We start from the raw sequence: 20,348 nt of genomic DNA, 5'->3' as shown, positions 1-20,348 counted from the left end.
CTCGATATCTTGAGTAGCTTTTGAGGTTGTGCTGGTGGAGGTGGAAGGTATACTGATATAGTTTTTTTTTTGAAAAGTCGGTATACTTATATTTTTTCGATATCAATATATTTTCCTTATAAAAATATGTCTAGAACATATTGGGGTCGTGGTGGTGGAGATGGAAGGTATTATGAAACTTACCACCGACGCCGCCTACCTATATATGGCTGGTGGGTGGTATTAAAAAATTGAGACCACAACTTATATTCACGTGTATAAATAACAAACAAACTATTGTCAACTCCTTGGCCGGAGCCTGGAGCGGAACATGTCCAGAGCAGGCATCATTTTCGGCCGGGAGCCGGGATGGCTGGAGTAATCCGCGGCAGGAAGGCAGGGTGGCACCGACAAGGGATCACGTAGGAATGAGCTTTGCATTTGTTGATGGCGGTAGTGTACACCACCATCCTGTCGTGCCGAGATGGATCACGGTGTCCAGCGAGGGAGGCGTGATATATGTACTCTATATCCAACCGCGCAGATCACGTGGCTCCAAGTTCGGAAGAAAACAAGGGGACGTCTCCCCCCTTTCTTCCTTCTGGCATCTTGTGCCTCCTTGTTAAGATCTCTCTCTCCAGTCTTTCCTCGCTGTCTTTTTGTATTAGTAGGACTACATATATAGGAGTATATGATAACCAATGCACCTGCAACACTCTTAGGGAAAACTCAACAAAGTAGCACCGTTGCGAGATGGAGTATATTTCTTTTTTCTCTTCAAATTGAGAAGGGGTTTGGTGGATTCTAATTTTTTTAGGGGGTCTGGTGGATTCTAGATGAATGAGGTGAGTGAATTCAGTCAACCCATAATATAAGATACTCCCTCCGTTCACAAATATGATATGTTTTGGATATTTCAATATGAACTACATACGGACTGAAATTAGAGAACAAACACATTAAACGGACACACATCCGATTCACAAAAAGTTGGAAGATCTTATATTTGTGAACGGAGGGTATTTGTTTTTTGGTCTAATTTTATAAGATAGACAATCCTGATGAAAAGTGAAGATTGTGTACGGTGTCAGCCTACAATAGTGCCAGGGCGTGATATAATGTCTCCTTCGGACAAACCTTGCGTGAGGCCCCAGTATATATAAGCAAAAAAAAAGACCAACTCTAAATTAAAGAACAAATCAGCTAGGGACCACAGCAACAAGTTCTGTGAACAAGTTTAATGATCATGGCAATTTATCGGAAATACTTTTATAATAATTACATGGCCACACTAATTCATGATGCATCATCCAGATCTATCTTGCTTCTTTTTTATAATAATGGGCTTCACACAGGACTCTGCAACAAAATGATGACAAAATACCAATGGTGCACACCGACAACGATCTATCTCCCTAAAAGTAGGTTATAACTTGCTGGATGCAATACAAAGTAACACAAAACACCAGACTGTTCCTATGAAAGCACAGGAGACTGGAGCACTACTAATCTGCACTTATCTCTGCAGGTCCACAGATAGTTGGTACTGAATTGTTCTGAAACTAGGATTCAAAAGCACATTAAACATATATAAACCACATATGGATGTCATACTTGCCTGCAGGAGGAACTCGGCTATCAAATAAAAGATGATACACGAAGGCGACATGCCAGCAGTAATTAGAACACCACTTGTGAACTGACCCACAAGTCAAAATGGAGCGAGTTGTGTCTTGGGAGTAAGGATAAAGAACCCATTTGACAGGCATGCCTTAACGGCCATCTCTTGCCTTATATTTCTATCATATTTGTAGCTCCACTGGTGTATTGCCTTGTAAACCATATGCAATCAAGCAGCAGCAACCTTCCTTCCATCTTCTATGAAATATACGGCGGATTCAGGAACCTGAAAGACAGAAAAGCAAGGAGTAACCAACGTGAACAAAACGAGTCTTGCTAACTTTAATCAGATTATGGTGATAGGTCAATAACTGGTGAACTAAATTAGTTGTTCTATCAGTGTTCAGCCGCAAAAACATAACATCAGATTGTGCTACCTATTAGTCTAAAGTAGAATGAATCCTGGTTTGAGATCCAGAATAGCCACAGTATTACGAAACAAATTTCATTAAAATGGAACCTATATCAGCAATTGATGAAGGATTGATGAGGTTGTTTGTAAAGTACAGAAGGTAAACCATAGGAGATTGATTCCACAATTTTACTACATAACCTTCTAAGCAAATATCAAATGCTCAAAACACCATTGAGCTAACCCAATGATCTATTATCCATGTAAGCACCAACTGAATGCCAGATCTCCACAAAGCTACGGTTGCTCTCCATTCCTATTATATATACACGAAGCAGGAAGTAATAACTAAGTATTCCTTGACTTTCATAGTTTCACTTTCTTGGTCAGGAAGGAGATTACTGATTTGTATTTCCTTAAATCATTACCGCAAAGATAACATCAGTCTTCCACGTGATGTGAAACCGAATGAATTGTCAAGTTGATCAGAATGCTAACAACGATGAAAGCATACATGACATGTAGACCATAATAAGATGCAGAGATGGACAAATTACATCAGGCCATGTAGCTGTAATGAAGTCCACAACATCATATGATATGTCTCCTTGGACATCGATTTGCTCCTTCTCAGTTGGGCCCTGGGGAACACAAAGAGAGAATTAGACAAGGCCTAAATGAAACACTAAAAGCCTTCATACTACTCCGTCCCATAATGTAAGACGTTTTATGACACTACATTATGGGACGGAGGGAGTAGTTCCACAGATAACTGATTACCTTGACAACCGAAGCTCCAGTAGCAAACTTCTTTCCAAGCTTCTTTGAAGCATCACTCAGCTTTACACCTAAATGTTCAGGAAACAAACACGATCTATTAAATTATGTCCAACCTTAATAGCAAACATATAGTATCATCAAACTTTATGGCAGGTTCAGCTCAAGTCTGGATCTAGCATCTACAGAACAACCTCTTCCACAGAGTTCAAAATATATTCATCTCCAATCTTTTTTACTTCACTAGCTGCAAACAGTTAAGTGTACCACTCACCAAACAAATCCAGGCCTTTCACCACAGTGACACACTTGCGCTTGTTGCGGACAATCTTCTCAATAATAACCTCTTGCTTGTCCTACACATAAAAAGGGACATTGGCATTCAAACATTGCATGACAGACATTCTACATTGGCCCGAACTCAAACCATAATAACAAATCCTCAATCTCAGACTAGCATCTAGGGTTGAAGTCAAACATCTAGAAACTGAACTGTGTAAAGTGTGCAAAGGGAAGCAACCTTTTTCTTGAGCTTGCCACCGGGCAGTCGTTTCACCTCTTCAGTCTTAGAAGATGCCGAAGCACCCCCTGCAAACACAGCACATCAATTTGACCGAGCGTTCCCTAGTTTTAGGTTTAGACAAGCAAGGAGCTCATGCAAACCTGCGCTTGTGGAGCCGTCGGCGGTGGAGATGCTGACGCCCTGGAGGCGCTCGCCGACCTTGCCGACGTCCTTATCATCGCCGCCTTCACATATCAAACGAACCACCACACGCGGCATTAGAGAGCGAGACCGACACAGGGTAGGCGTAAACGAAGCGGGGGATAACAAGCGAGAAGGCTAGGTAGGTCATGGGGGCGAACCGGAGGAGGAGGCCACGAGCTCGTCGGGGTAGACGCCGGGCGCGTGGGCGCGGAGCCACGGCTTGCAGCGCTCGAAGTCGGGGCCGAACTCGCAGTACTCCGCGGGGAGGCCGCACACGCCGCAGTAGAGCACCTTCGCCGGGGCCAGCTTCTCCGCCGCCATCACCGCCGCCGGATTCGATCCGATCTGATGGGGAATGCTCGACGAGGTGGGCTGCGCGAATCTGTGTTGCCCTGCTCGAGCGCTCGTGGAGTCGTGACGGATTTGGTTCTGCTCGAAGGATTTGGGTGCGATTTTTTTCTCCCCCTTTCCTCCTTTCAGGAAAGCGCAAGAGAACAAACCAGCAAAGGAAAAGTTGGTGAGTGCGGCAGCCCGGGGGTGTTGGGCTAGTGGAAATCCAGCCCAGGAGTTTCCGGATTTTTTCCGGCTTGGGCTGGGCTAGGCTAGGCTAAGCAGTGTGTTAATTGAGCTATTTCTATTCACGCTTATAGTAGACTCAAAGTTGGGCTCATCCTCGACCCAGCCACGCTTCGCATAGGGGTTTCTCGCGCCGCCGCTGCCATCATCTGATACTAGTCGAATGCCCGTGCGTTGCCACGGACAAAGAAAGATTTCATAAAAAAAACTTGTGCACAAATAAATGATATACTTACTCTCTTGTCGTCCTAAGATGCTCTCTTTAATTTCGACCAGTATGAGGTTCTTCGTTCCCTTGTGTTCACCGTCCTTTCTCGCGTGTGTTTCCTATCTACCTCATTCATGATATTGTTTTTGCATACCTGATCTTTTTTTTTCTTTAGTTCTGATGACTTTTGTACGAATGGTCAACAAACCCTAACATAAATCTTTAGTCCCAGAATATAGTAAACATAATCTCCATCTAAGGGTCTGGCACTGTAGAGATCATTTGTCCAAAGCACCACCAACAACGAAACGAATGATATGCTTGGTTGAGACTTCTGGGGTAAAGACATATTGTTTTTAGCTAAATATGGTAATTAGGGATTTGTTATCGAGACAGAAAGTTTATTATGCCATTTGGATGTGTGGAAAATTAGTCTGCAGTTTTTTTAATCATCGTTGATTAGGTGTTTTCACAATTGTAAATGACGGCCATTTTTACCACCTAGGTTGTATCATAGCTTCCACCTAGATTGTTATCCTCAAGAAATTATTACGAACAAATCATAACAGAACATATCTGCTGACAAACAGTTATGCAAGCACAATCACAATGGGCTGATTATGGATATTAACAAACGCGTTGTGTTTAACATTTCAAATATTGATATTGAAAAGGATTATATGAAATTAACACACAACACCCACCAACAGGAGTCATTCTAAAAAAATAGGTCAACTGCATTTCATTTCTCTATAGGAAAGACAATTAATCATATACAGATGAAAATGCCTTGACTTTCCCATCCGCTCTGAAGCTATATGGATTTACCAGGTCAAGAAATTGCCATCGGCAAATACGAAAAAACACAGCTAATTGCAATGTTTTAGAGAGGTATATCACTATCATTTGGGAGCTACAGATCCAAGCAATCATATATATCAAAATTCAAGATATCCATGTGGACAAAAAAATCGTTTTTGGTGCTCGCCCTCTTCCATCTTCTCTGTTGAGCTTCACATGCAGCAGCATCGGCCATGTGTTTGCTTCTCTGTTGTCTTTACTCTCCTCTCCTGTGATGTACGGATGTATACGTCTGGAAATATATAATCCGATGTTGGTCATGGGAGGCTTGCTTCAGCTTCAGCCTAAGAAGTACAGAAACCAAGGCAAGCACTGGCACTATTCCTCCTCAAGATGTCATTCTCCATAGTATAAATATTAGTGTGTGTGACTGTATAGCTTATCTCTTGCCCAATACCTCTTTGCCTGTACCAATTGATGCTCCTTGCGCAGCCAGACCATTAATCCTCCAATGGATCTATTAAGTACGCAAACTTGAGAAAGATTAGAATAGATTCGCAGGGAGGGTGGCTACCACATATTTTTGTATTGTACACTACCAAAGTATTTATCCATGTGCAGAATCAACTCAGAAACAAGCAGAATTAAACACCACAACCCAATGTGCAGAATCAACTTGGTTAAATCAATGACCAAAGGAAAAGATGTGATTCCCGACACAACACCTGTAGTTCCAAACAAACAAGCAGAATTAAACACCACACGACCCAAAAGCTCAGCCAGCACATGTGAGGCTCCGTGCAGCGATGCTTACATCGATCTGCTTCTGCAGATAACGCGACAACTTCTTGGGCCGTCGTGGCGGATGCGTGTAGCCAATGGCGAGAAACTCATCAACGGTGGCGAGAAACTCCTCAACGTTGGGACTAAGAAGTCCCTCTTCCCTCAGCGGCAGTGCAGGCAAGCGTCTGCCCATCCGATCTCAACGCGGGAGGAGCCATAGTGGCGGTGTGGTCCTCTAGGGCCGCCGTAGCCGTGCGAGTTTGTGGGCTTCTCCTGCTTCGGCGACGGGGAGGAGGCGTCCACTAAGGCGGGGATGCGGTGGTCAGAGGCGGCGCCCATGAGGCCATGAGGGCCATGTAGGAGGTTCAAGAGGATAAGAGGGAATGGGGAAGAGATGGATGGGGGACGGGGCGGATGGGACAAGGGCAGGGCTTCCCTGCGTGACTGGATGGGGAGACGGGAGGGGGAGATCGTGGGTGTGTCCTAAAAGATGCTAGACTTACGGGTGGCATCTGCGGATTTTACTTACGGACTCGTTTCCCCGCAAATTATCTCCCCCCTGATTAGTCCTGGCCATGGGCAGCCCGGCCCGAACGGCCCGGCCCGACCCGGTCCGAAAAAACCCGACCCGGCCCGGCCTGACGCCGTTCCCGGGCCGGGCTCGGGCCTAGATTTTGAGCCCGAAGGCCGGGCCGGGCCGGGCCTAGGCCCAGCATTTTCGCGTTTTCCTGAAGGACGGGCCGGGCTGGCCCGAAGCCCGACGGTCTTTTATGTGTTCGGGCCGGGCTCGGGCCCAGAAAACAGGCCCGACGGCCGGGCTGGGCCGGGCTCGGGCCTGGGTTTTTTGCGTCGGGCTTGGCTAGGCCCGGCCCGAAGCCCGGCCCGGCCCGAGGTCTAGCCAGGTATACCCCTGATTTCTAGTGGTGGCCCCTTCTTCTTTTGATTTTCTAATCACATATTGACAGCTCATCCCGTAACCTCACTCCCGTGCAAAACGTCCGTAGATGTAGCGTTGTCCGTGTGTCCTAGGGGATCGAGGCAGTTGGGCGAAGACGGGGCGTGGGACGCGGCTGTTTTTTTTTTCAATTTTTGACAGAGGAAGTGCGAGAGGGACGGACAGGGGATGGATCGAAGGAGGCGATGGATCTCGGCCGTGGGCCGAGTTAGGGACGGGGAGGGCTTGCGTACGTGAGAAGGTGGAACCATCACGACGACTGCAGATCCTTTTTTAATAGTAGAGATAAATTTAGGTCTCCTCGCATCTGGCTACAATCTTAGCGCTGAAAGATGGGGGACCTCATATGTTCAAGACTTTTATGTTCTTCGCCATCGTCTAGTATCCATTTTAGTTCTATGATAATAGATTTTCTTTTATTTTTGACGGTGTCATGAGATTAGAGAATTTTCTGTCCTCTCATATCTGATTATTCAGATCTGATGAGTTTATGTTGCTTTGTCAAGCCTTTTTTGTTAGTCTGATTCTTTGTGGAGGTGAATCTTTCATGGACAACATGATGAAGATATAGTGATTCAACGGCCTGCACTTCTAGGGGATCATTCCCGGTCCAAGTATGTTCATCGATCAAGGCTTCCCATTTCTTTGGATTGGCGACTCAAGGCACTTTCAAAAATCATTACTAGTAATGTTTGTGCGGGTGAAAGAGTGACAACATTGTTGCTCCAGTCCAATTCCAGCATCTTAACCGAAGACTTTGGAGTATTTCTTCAAATAGAGATTTGACGCCGTGAAGAAAGTGTTTCCAAGATATTTTCTTGTAATTCTTAGTCGTAAGAGTTACTTTGTATTTTCTTGGATCTTAGGTTCAAATCAATGTACATGTAATTGTTATGCGTATGAACAAAATTACAGGTGTTTCTCAAAAAAAAAGTAGACTGGAAAAAATCACGCTTAATGCGGATAGCTCCCTCTTTTTAGAGAAAACATATTCACTTACTATAAGGGCTATATCTCGCTTACTACAGCAAGATAGAAGTTGGAAGGACCTCTCCACTTTCAGAGGCGTTCTATTCGGAGTAGCCCAGAGCTCTGATTTTATAAACGTTCTTCTCTGTTTTGGGCGGTTTCAAGAAGCTTCCGGAGCAGGAGTTTCTTCCTGTTTCTCTACCTTTTTTCTTTTTCTGTTTTCAATTTTTCCTTTTTTTTCCTTATTCAAATTCACGAAGCTTTCAGTCCACATGCTTAGTGTGTGAACATTTTTCATCTACGGTGACTTTGTAAAATCTCAAGATGATGTATGCCGGCTCAGTATCTCGGAGATATTCATAGGGGTAGGGTGTGCATGTGTGCGTTCATAAAGATGAGTGTATGCGTGTTTATATGAGCACTTGCGTCTGTACTGTGTTAAAAATCTACATTTTAAAACAAATAAGCGAACCATTTTTTATATTTCCATGTAGATTTTTTATATGTACGAATATTTCTAATAGTTGTGAACATTTTTTAAAATTACATAAAGGTGAAGAGTTTTTATAGCACACGGATATTTTTTATATGTTATGAAAATTTTATAAAGTTGCGTTTTTTTACATTTCATGAACACTTAAAAAATGTCATGACACATATTTTTGTAATGCATTAATATTTCAAAATTCGTGAACCAATTTTTGAATAGTCCACGCATTCTTACAATTTACCCGAACAAAATTTAAATTTCAATGAACACTTAAAAAATGTCATGAAAAATATTTACAGTGTCATGAACATTATTAATTGTGTGGATATGTTTTTAAAAATAATGCGTGAACAATTGTTTACATTTCATGAACAATTTTTAATGGGTGATAAATATTTTAATTCTTCTATAAGTAAAGTAAATTATATTTTGAAAATATAATATTTCAAAAGAAAAAGAAAAAGAAAATCTATGGTACAGTTGCTAGAGAAAACCAATGCTATACTAGTAAGGTACACGTGCATTGCACGCATGAGATTTGGCAACCAAATTATGAATAAATACCACATTATAGCATATATGTTTTGAGTCATATATGTATGATGTAGATGTTCGTTTAATTCTTATAGTTCATCTCATTCAAAATCAATTAGTTTTTATAATAAAGCTAATTTATTTAAGATTCATAGAATTATGCGTTGTAAAGCATAAAGTATAAACAAACAATGGCAATTTATGTAGAAATTGTTTTAGGCAATTATGATACGGAAGATTCTAAAACAAAGGAGGAGTGCTTGTGTTTTGAGTTTGTGCATTTATGCTTAATTTCAACCATGAAGTCTTCTAGATTGTACATATGGCAAAATCTGGTGAAATATAGATGATATCCAATGGCTAGTAGTGCTCGAATTTGTCATCTCTACACCATCGGATTGGTTTCATCCAATAACCATCTTTCAAAGTTTTTTTGAGGGAAGGCCATCATGGCTAGCTTTATTACGAATTAAAACGGGATTACGTCATTCAGAAGTTTGGATATCACACAATCAGGAGGATCGTTAGTCCAACTCCTACTAAGCTTATTACAATAACAATAATTTGCTAGCACATGAGCTGCCTGGTTCGTTTCACGACCACAATGCCTGAATTTAACCTTGCCAATCATCGATGCCACATCCACACACTCGGCGAAAAAGACTGGCGCAACATCCCACCATCTGTTTTGACCTGAGCATTGTTCAATCAGCGTTGTAGAGTCTGATTCAGCTTCAACTCTAGGGAAGCCCAGGAAATTTGCCAATACAAGTCCATCCCTCATCGCTTGAGCTTCAGAGGATACCACGTCCATAGTATGCGGTAAAAAGGTGCATTGGGCTGCCAAGAACTTCCCCTTGTCATCTGTGATTACTGCAGCTGTTGCCCCTGCCCTCTCATTCTCAAAGAATGTTGCATCAACATTCACCTTGACAAACTTCGGTTCCGGTTTCGTCCATCTCTGTATCTGGGGATCTTGGGATTTTTGATTTGCTTCATGAAAATTGTTAGCAATTGCCATAACCGACATAGCCCATTTGGAGATTAATGGAGGTGACCCGTTGTGTGTTATCTCACGGCGGATCCACCACAGATACCATCCCCCCACATCAATGACTTGTTTAACATCTAAGCCTGGCTTAAGAGCAAGCGAGCGATCGTCCATCAACAACAAATTTTCTAGGGCCATCGATCTTGATCGCTGCCCTTCCATAGCTTGTTCAACCGTGTCCAATATTCCCAAGTTTCTCCATAACTCCTTCGCATGGACGCAGCCGAAAAGAAGATGTTTAATATCTTCAGCCCCTCCATGGCATATTGGGCATCCGCTTTCACTTCCAACATGGCGGTTAGCAAGAATAATGTCATTATATAGGGGTATAGAGAGCAACTAGTTAACGAGCGCTCCTTCGGGAGCCTCGCAACGATCAGCGCCACTTGGCGCGCTCTCAGCCATTCGCCACGTGTCGCGCTCTGGACGCTCCCTTCGGATTTTATTTTTTTATTTTTCCACACGCGTTTTCGGCTTTTTAAATGGGTTTTTTCCGGGGGTTTTCGACGTTTTGGTTTTCTCCCGGTCTTTCTTAGCTTTTCGATTAAAAAAAATTCGGGAAATTTTTTTTTGCGCGAAAAAACGCGTTTTTTTTGCCTTTCGCAAAAGTCACGGTTTTTCTTCCGTGAGAGGCACGGTTGTGCTTTATCGAGAGTCACGGCCGTGCCTTTCGGAAACGAAAAAAACGCATTTTCTGTTTTTTTCTTTTGCGAGAGTCACGGTTTTTCTTCCGCGAGAGGCACGGTTGTGCTTTTGCGAGAGTCACGGCCGTGCCTCTCGGAAAGGGAAAAACAAAACGCGTTTTCTGTTTTTTTTCTTTCGTGAGAGTCACGGTTTTGCTTCCGCGAAGGCATGGTTGTGCTTACGCGAAAGTCACGGCCGTGCCTCTCGGAAAGGGAAAAAAATACGCGTTTTTTGTTTTTTTCTTTCACGAGAGTCACGGTTTTGCTTCCGCGAGAGGCACGGTTATGCTTTCGCAAGAGTCACGGTCGTGCCTCTCGAAAACGAAAAAACAACGCGTTTTCTGTTTTTTTTCTTCCACGAGAGTCACGGTTTTGCTTCCACGAGAGGCACGGTTGTGATTTCGCGAGAGGCACGGGCGTGCCTCTTTCGGAAAGGAAAAAAACCGTGCTCCCGGTTCGGTTTTTTCGCCCGGTTTTTTTGTCCGATTTTTTTCGTGAAAAAAAAGTTCGTCAAAACCTATCAAATGGAATCTAGTTTTAAAGATCTCGACGCGAGGAATTCAATGGTGAAAACGGTTCGAGATTTCAACGTACGGTTTAAGAGATAAAACGTTTTGAATAAACGGATCTACGAAAAAAAGGAAAACTCTCAGGTTGAGTGTTCTTTGCAACGAGTACTCTTTAATTAGTGATTTTGAGGGGTATAGATATCTTTGTGCTACATGTTTTTTTTAGAAAGACCAACGTTGGCAGACCCGCTAAAGGAGTGTTGTAGGCGAGCGTCCACTTACGTCCCGCGACAAGCAAGGTATAGACGCTCTCCTGTTTAGTGCATCGCACTGGATAGTCAGCGAATGCGCTGCTGCGCTGAACTGGGATGAGCCATTGGCTGATAGGCAGTTCTCTTTCTCGTTTTCCCGTTCTCTAAGTTAATTAAGAGCCGCTTGTATAAGGGATGCGCCTCGGCTGAGACTGTGTCTGGTTTTACATTATTTTTTTCATATACTTTTCTGGAAGAAAATCTGAGTTTAAAAATGGTCATAAATTTTAAATATGTTTTTAGAACCTAAAAAATTATTGGTGAATCCAAAAATGTTTCGGGGTTTCTAAAAATGTTTCCGAATTTAACAAATGTTAACTAATTTAAAAATGTTTTTATTTTTTATATGTGCATAAATGTTTTAAGCCATGAAATTTAATAATCGAAATAAAATAAAATATGCGTACATGAAAATAAATGGTAAAATAAAAATAACGAAAATATGAACGAAAAAACCATAGGAAAACTAAAAAGAAAAAACAGGAAAAACGCAAACAAATATGTAAAAAAAAAGGAACACAAAAAGTGGTAGCAGTGGACCGGCCCAAGAGCGTCGTTGGGGGTTCATGTGGATTGGACGTTGTAGCGTGTTAAAAATTGCTTCAAAAAATCTGGAAAAAAATTGTAGCACATTGATATAACATTGGTCTATATTGTCGCAAAAACTCAAATCAAAATTTTAAACATTGGGTGATAAAAAAATGACACTTTTAGCATCAATATGATAATAGGCCAAATTTAAAGCCCAACTTATGTTGTGTACTACTCAATGTCAATTTTGTGATTTTTGCACCTCAAGCAATAGTTCAAATTTTGAATTGAAATTTTACGAAACCATAGACCGATGTTGTGTGAATAGGCTCTTTTTTAAAAAAATCAAGCATTTTTGAATCAGCTACGTGCGTCCGGTGCATCGGGGGAACAACAACAAGGGAGAGGTGTGTCGGCCACATACGTCATCATCGTCCCTCCGACGAGGCCAAGGGTGGCAGAGACAAGAGGCCTCTATATTTGTAGTTTTAGGCTTTTTTTAGGAATTACTTTTAGGATTTTGTAATGAACTTATTAAGCAATGTTCCCGTTTAACTTGCATTTGTCATGCGGTGGCGGTTTCTGAAATGTGTGCATGATGCACGCTTATGATCTGCTGGACCGGATGTGTGCTGCCGGTACGCCATGCGGGCGGCTCGGTGATGACCTGGTCCTAGATGGTGGGGCGTCGGATGGCATCCTCATTGTCAAGTTTGTAGATGTGTAGTGGTGACTTCGGATTTTTTGACGTATGTTTTTGCTATGCCTTTGTTGAATAATCCTTATTTAATAAATGTGGCTATGTGCATCTTTTGATGCAGAGTCTGGGGTTTCAACCACCTTTTATAAAAGAAAGCATTTGGTATGGTAGTGAGATCTTTTGTTTGAGCTACATGTTTCTTTTGGGTTCAGATTCCAGGAATCGAGTAGAGCCCAGCCTCCTAAGTACCCACGTTTTTTGGCATATCTAAGTTTTGGGGCTGTCTTTTTGGGTTTAATTGTTGGCGATCTAATTGGAGATGCCCTAACAGCGGTGACCCGACAGAGACATGCCAAGAAAAAAACTCAACGAGCTGCCTTGGAGTAATTCAAATGTCAATTGTCGCCTAAAATGCCTTTTAGGGTCATTTTGACCAGTCATTAGTGTGGATTTTAGACAATTCTCTTTAATTCTTTTGTAGAAGTGCATGCTCTAGCCAATGCAATCAAAAGATCGATCTGATAGAAAAGACTAGGCAATACAATTATACGTCAACACCTTTTGCAGTGGATCACGCACCGATTGCTCTTGATAGCCAAGGGTGGGCCGACTCATCATCGTCATCTTCTAAACACAAGACAGCCTCGCTCCCGTTGCAATTTAAATAGCAGTTGCACTGCAGACAGTAGTGATCTTGTCTTGGGTCGCCACTACAGTAGTTCCTCCGTGTGTTACGTGCTGTACTACTACTTGTAGCGGTAACACGCAGAACACGTGTGAGCGCATCCGCGCAGACGAACAACGCCGTGACTTTGCCACAGTACCCTCTAGTCCTCTATGCTGGGCTGGGGTGGCTAGTTCGTCAGGGATTGGTCGTGGATTGAACAGTGTGCCATACCAGTACTTATCCCTGTAGGGGTACGTACGGCAGGGCGAGACGGGCCGCAGGAAAGTGCGACCGGCGGAGCCGACCGCGACCCGTGGAATTCCGGCGTGCTTCCGCCCGTAGTGCACCGTTAGTTTCGCCATCTTTTTCGTCGTCTACTAGTACCTGTTTATACTTGGAAAAACGATCAGGGCCATAGCCGTGGGGGGCTCCGGAAGGCATGATTTGCGAGCTGGACCGGAGTTGTTTTAGTATTAGTAATTTCGAACCTCCGTGGAACGTTCCTTGCTCCCTGCTGCCGCCGCCCGAAATCAGTGCGACCCACTGTTTGAAGCCACGGGCCAACGACGACGTACTGACGTACTCGTAGAACTGTGGTGTGAGTATATTCGACAAAGGCCATCTCCACAGCCTGACATCAGCGTTTTCTGATTGTAGGATTTTTCGTTCGTTAGCTGCTGCCCTGCTGAAAACGGCTGCGACCTGTCAAACCAGCTCAATCAGTCCGGAGCAGCATGTGTTTCCATACACCCATTCCAAGAGACGTATACTACAAGATATTGAAATATTTCTTTATTGTTTATGGACAGGCTATAAGCAATAACGAATTTTTTCACAATGTAGTCGTATATAGCTACCCATAAGGCTTAAAAGAACAGGCCCTCGGTAGGCCAGGCAGGGTATGAGGAAAAAAAAGAGGGGGCCGATGTAAATGTAGGCGGATGAGGATGCGACATACCCCGCTCCCACCGCTCCGCCGTTGGCCACTCCGGCCACGGCGTCCACACAAAATCACCGGAACTGTTGCTTCTCGTCGTTGTCAACCCCTCCCTCCGCGCGCAGGCGGCCATCAACATGTGTCTCGCCATTCTCAACTTCGACAAGGGGCATGCTTTTGAAGAAGAGGTATGGAGGAAGTGGGGAGTACGCACCAACTCCCAAGCGGATCAAGACATGAAAGAATTTCACATGGTAGCGGAATTCACCAGATCCAAGATCAAACTCACGGAGGAATTAGTAAGTACTATCCTTCTTCCTGCTTTGGAGGGAGGGCATCGCTGTTTAAAGTCCAACAACTTTAAAATTGGTCTTACAAATTCTCTGTCTCCTCTAAAGAAGTGGGTTTCACAATCATCAAGGGTGGCAACATCTCCACCTCTTCTTTCAATCTCAACTTTCTCCTCTTTGGGGATGAGGGCCCCAACTCATCCTACAAGCTTGATCTCTATCTCCAAAAGAAGGAAGATGAATGGACCCATGTTTTTAGAAAGCATCCTAGCAAATCTTACGCCCAAGCGGTTGCTACACCTGCACATTTTCATTCGCGTCAATTGGCCAATCCATCCAGGAGTCCGATTTGGACTAGTTCTTCATAGTGAATCAGGAGCACGATCATAGGCACATGCATTCATCCTCGGGCAATAATGTGGCGGTTACTAATCTGTTTCAAAATTCCCGTGAAGGCGCACAGGCCCGCCCCTCAGACAGGCCCAATATGACTCCCTTCTGTGTTTGGTGCCTCCTCACGTGCCACTCTAGGCCAGATTGCCAAAATTGTATCAAATGCAGGGCCTGCAAAAGATGGGGCCACATCGCCAAGGACTGCTATGACAAAGCTGGGCCATATGCTCCCCAAGCCTAGCCGAGAACCCAATCCAACACATGGAAATCACCAACCCCCTTGAATAGTGCGTGACCGGCTTGCTTCCCGCGATTGACAAGACTAGACCCGCCGTCCCTGCCACTAATCCTGGCAGTCATCAAGCTCTTGCCTTTGCTACTCCGATGTCGATTGGTACTAGTCATTACCACGCCGCTCCAGTTTCTCTAATCTCTCGCCCCTCTGCTTCTGCTACCTTACGCCGCCCGCTCGTCTCTCCGACCAGCACCACCATCCCCCATCCAGTAGCGCAATGGCGAACTTTCGTTTCAATCCTGCCCCCTTTGCCCCACCAAACCACCAGATCATCAATGTGGAGGGAAGGCCTGCTAGGGCGCGTGTGGTTGCGGGCGCGGTGGCGAGGACTTCTGAGATGACACCATGTCCGTTCGGTCAAGCATACATCAAGCTGGATAGTGTGTTTGACAAAGATACTCTGCTTCGTGATAATCCGCATCCGTTTACGGATGTGCGTGTGATCTTCCAAAAACATAATGAAGGGATGAATTGGAGAAGATTAATACTCAATAGAGAGGTTTGGATCTTGCTTTGTGACTTTCCTTTTGACAGACACTGCATGCATGAAATTGCGAATGCAGTTAGAAGTTTTGGCAAACTGGTACATTGGGACAGAGTAAAAAGTACCAGATTGAGTCTGCTTGTGAAAGTAAGAGTTGAAGAGCTCAGAGATATCCCTGCAAGTGGTGTCATAGGTGAAGGAGAGGGTTTTCAGATAGAGTTAGAGACAATTCCAATTGTGATCCTACAACAGCATATGCTTGGTGCAGAAACATCTGACGAAGATCCTATTCCACCTGATGGCAACCCACGTCCTCTACCTCTACAAGACAATTTCCATGCAAACTAGCATAACCATTTCTTGGGACCACTTCAGCACCATGAACATGATGATATCCACCAGCAACTCATCCCATATCTTAATCAAGCAGTTAATCCACCAAATCGGCAATTAGCTCTTGATCAGCCAAGTCTCAATGAGGATAATGACATGGCTGTAGGAGAGGAGGAATTACCTAGGTGGGGGCATTGGGCTCTCCCACAAGACAATGCTTAGCTTGATTTTGAAAATCACCCTGGAGAGTTCATGGAATTACAAGACTTGATGGCTCCTTTGAATGAAAATGAGGCTCTAGAAGTTCAACAAGCTCAAGGAGCAGAAAACAACAACAGTATCACCCTTTCATTGGCTCCTACCAACAGCAGTACTCCTTCAGCTGAATCCGCTAATGGGCCTGTGGAGCCCAATATGCATGTGCTGCCAGATTGAAATCTTCTGGTGGCCCATGCCCAGCCCCAACATCTGGTACCTGAAGGCCCACAGATGGTGGCCCAACCCATTCATGTGCTGCCACTGCAACAAGACTTCCACTTGGAGGCCATTTTAGTATAGCATGTGCATGCTGAAATTCAGGGTTTTGATCCTATGCAACAGGAGCTGCAGGCTCACATTCCACCTGCCATTGCACAACTCCCTCCCTCTCATGCTGAGTAGGCAATGAATACACTTGAGGGAGATAATCCATCAAAGGTTGCAGTGACAGTCATTGCAACTCAAAGCAGAGATATTGTTATGGAGGATCAGGGGGCAGCTATTCCAGCACCAGACAATCAGGTTGAAGGTGAGAGTTCTTCCACAGAACTATCTGCTCCCCCTGGATTTCCTATTCTGTAATATGCTGAGGTTAACCAGAACTTGTTAGTAGGTTTTGTTCATATCTCATCAGATACTGTAGATCCAGTGATAATGGAGAAGGAGAGGATTTCACCTGTGCTGGGAGATGTAGATTCTAGTCTACTGGGGATAGAAGGAGCAGAGATTTGGCAGAAACATTTCAAGCCCAAGCATGACAACAAGCATATTATTCAGGTACCAATAGAATGGGTTAACTTCCTTTCTGTTAATCTGTTATCTCCAGAAAAATTTGATTGGGCTAAAAAGTTTATTACATCTCAAGTATGGAACTATATCATTCAAGGTTCTGACTTTAAGATCCTCAAACCATTTGTCATACCAGAGATTTGCCCTGATTCTTCTTCATTTAACTGCTTGTCACAGCAAAGTACCTCAACTAAAGTAGATCAGGAGAATATGGCCACTCCTGCATGCAAGTCTGCTGAGGGCCAATTAGCATCCTCAACTACTGCTCTGGCCAGGAACAAGAAAAGGAAATACAAACTCCCATTGGTTGAAACAGAGGTAAGAAGGAGTTGTAGACTTCAAAAACTAAGCAAAGGTTTCAGGAAAACAGTCTGTGTTGATAAGAACTGCTTAGCTTGCCACTCTCTTCCACCACTGGTCCCTAAGAAAGTAATTAAAAACCTTTCCTCCTCCTTTTGCAAGGTCAATGCTATGGGAGAAAACAAGGAGGAAATGGCACCCAAGAGGAATAAGAAGAAAAAGAGCAGCATCTCCAATGACACCATTGCAACCCAGAGGGCTGCTTCAAAGAGCAAGAACAACACCTAGGAATATGGACACTATTGAATATTATCTTACTAGTAATAGGTACATGATTTTGGATAATTGTAATGATGAGAATATCAGTCCAGAGTGACTTTTGTACTGTTGGCATAGTTTGCTACTCCTAGGATTACTATAAGTACTTGTTCAGTCCCTTACATCTTTACTATGGGCACCACTTGGAATGTTTTAAACCGGAATATCAGGGGACTTAACGATGATAAGAAATGGTCTGCTCTATCCAGTAAAATTGAGGAATCGACATGCTCTATTCTTTGCTTGCAAGAAACCAAAAGAGAACAATCTGATAGTCAGTACCTAAAGAATTTTTGTCCCAAATATCTATCCAAGTTTGATTAGTTGCCATCTGTGGGGGCATCTGGGGAGCTCCTTGTGGTCTAGAATGAACAACTTTTCTCTAGGCATACTATCCTAAAGAATGATTACACCATTACCATTGAATTCACCTCCAAGAAGTCTGGGGAGGCTTGGACATTGACAAACATCTATGGTCCTTGTCAACATGACCTTCGACCCAATTTCATCAATTGGTTTCAAAACTTTCAGATGGATGATGATATAAACTGGCTGGTGCTAGGATATTTCAACTACATAAGATATCCTCAGAACAGAAACAGAGCAGGTGGAAACGTTCAAGACATGCTACTTTTCAATGAAGCCATCCACCAACAAGCACTCTTGGAGATCCCTTTAAAAGGCAGAAATTTCACTTGGAGCAACATGCAAAATGCTCCTCTACTTGAAAAATTGGACTGGTTCTTCACATCAGAGGCATGGACTTTATCTTACCTAGACACAACTGCTATTCCCTTGGCTATAAGCACTTCAGATCATACCCCTTGTGTTATCAAGATTGGCACATATATTCCAAAATCCAATATTTCCATATTTGAAAAATACTGGCTTGAACACAGTCAATTTAAGCAAGTGGTGAAAGACATATGGGAACAACCAGTGCCAGAAAGTGATAGTGCAAAAATCATTTCTGCAAAATTTAAGAGACCCAGGAAAGGTCTCAAGAATTGGTCCAAGAACATCTTTGATCTTAAGGCTATCATCAGGAACACCAATGAGGTTATCTTTTTTCTTGATTATCTGGAGGAATACATGCCTTTATCCAGAGAGGAAGCTGAGGGTAGAAACAACCTCAAAGAGCACCTTGCTAGGGTGCTAAAATTTCAGAAAAATCTATAGGAAATAGAGAGTAGCAATTAGATCCATCAAGGTGGGAGAAGCAAATACAAAATACTTTCAAGCCAAAGCAACTATCAAGCTGAGAAGTAACAATATTTCTATGCTCAAGGACTCCAATGGTATTGAACACCAGGACCATCAATCCAAAGCTGCTATTTTTTTTAGTGCATTCAAGGAAGGACTGGGAACCTAAAGACAAACTAGCAACCCTCTATTGTTACACACCTTGCTCCAACTAGATCAATTACTTCAAGATCTGGAAGCTCCATTTACTCATGAGGAAATTTATAACACCATAAAACAGATGCCCAATGACAAAGCTCCAGGCTCAGATGGTTTCAATGCTGCCTTTCTAAAGGCTTTTTGGGACATAGTAGCGCCTGATTTCTACCACATAATACAAGATTTTCATGAGGGAAGAGCAAATATTCAGAGCGTCAACTACTCTTACATCACATTGATTCCCAAAAATAGCTCTGCCGCCACTCCAGGTGAATTCAGACCCATATCACTCCTCAATTGTGCTCTCAAGATTATCACTAAGTTGCTGGCCAACAGATTACAAAAATTCATCTTGAGATTGATACATAAGAATCAATATGGTTTTCTCAACAACAGGAGCATTCAAGATTGCCTGGCTTGGGCACATGAATATTTACATCAATGCCATAAATCCAAGAAGGAAATCATACTTCTCAAACTAGACTTTGAGAAAGCCTTTGATTTACTTAATAATGACACCGTCATTGAGATTCTGGAAGCCAAAGGGTTTGGGAAGAGATGGATAAATTGGATCAAGCAAATATATAGCATTGGCTTCTCCTATGTTTTACTCAATGGAGTTCCTGGTAAACAGTTCCTTTGCAAGAGTGGAGTAAGACAGGGTGACCCTCTGTCTCCTATGATCTTTGTGATTGCAGCAGACCTCCTTCAGTCTATGATGAATGAAGCAATGCATAACTCGCTTATTGAACCACCTCTCAAACATGCAACATGCCCAGATTTTCCAATCATTCAATATGTAGATGACACTGTACTGGTACTCCTTGCTATCCCAAACCAGCTCATGCATATCAAGAACCTGCTGCTCCACTTTGCAACATATACTGGACTAAAAGTGAATTATGCCAAATCAAACTTGATTGCCATCAACACACCAGAAGACAAGATGCAAAATTTATCAGCTTTAAAGGGTTGTCAAATTGGAACACTTCCCCTTCCTTATCTAGGAATGCCTCTAAGTGTCCACAAACCAAAGGTGGTTGAGTTTTTCCCTCTTTATCAAGAGAATTGAGACAAGGTTGCAAGGCTGTTCAACTCTACTTTCTTATGGACACAAACTTGTGCTCATCAAGTTTGTCTTTGCAAGCATGCCTATCTTCTATATGAGCATCCTACCTCTTCCAATGACAATGGTGCAACAAATTAACAAGTGTATGAGACAATGTTTCTGGAGAAAATATGGTTCTAAGGATAAAACACCAGCTCTGATTGCCTGCGACAAAGCTTG

At 43.2% G+C, this 20,348-nt stretch overlaps 1 protein-coding gene and 1 long non-coding RNA gene across 2 annotated transcripts; both read right to left on the bottom strand.

Annotated features, from left to right (window-relative positions):
* Positions 1-1,387: 1,387 nt before the first annotated feature.
* LOC123060352 (translation machinery-associated protein 22) lies at positions 1,388-3,987 on the bottom strand. The gene is made up of 7 exons (XM_044483033.1): positions 3,653-3,987; positions 3,452-3,535; positions 3,309-3,376; positions 3,063-3,144; positions 2,792-2,859; positions 2,569-2,652; positions 1,388-1,885 (listed from the first exon to the last, which is right to left on the bottom strand). Exons 1-7 carry the CDS (start codon positions 3,813-3,815, stop codon positions 1,829-1,831), a joined length of 606 nt encoding a protein of 201 aa, XP_044338968.1. The 5' UTR covers positions 3,816-3,987; the 3' UTR covers positions 1,388-1,828.
* Positions 3,988-4,997: 1,010 nt separating this feature from the next.
* Positions 4,998-6,360, bottom strand: LOC123057957 (uncharacterized). The gene is made up of 2 exons (XR_006427013.1): positions 5,894-6,360; positions 4,998-5,804 (listed from the first exon to the last, which is right to left on the bottom strand). It is a non-coding gene; the product is annotated as an uncharacterized lncRNA (long non-coding RNA).
* Positions 6,361-20,348: the final 13,988 nt, after the last annotated feature.

The sequence above is a fragment of the Triticum aestivum genome, chromosome 3A (assembly GCF_018294505.1).
Source record: "Triticum aestivum cultivar Chinese Spring chromosome 3A, IWGSC CS RefSeq v2.1, whole genome shotgun sequence".
Lineage (NCBI taxonomy): Eukaryota > Viridiplantae > Streptophyta > Magnoliopsida > Poales > Poaceae > Triticum > Triticum aestivum.
Note: the sequence above shows the minus strand (reverse complement) of the source record. Positions and strands in the feature narration are given on the sequence as shown.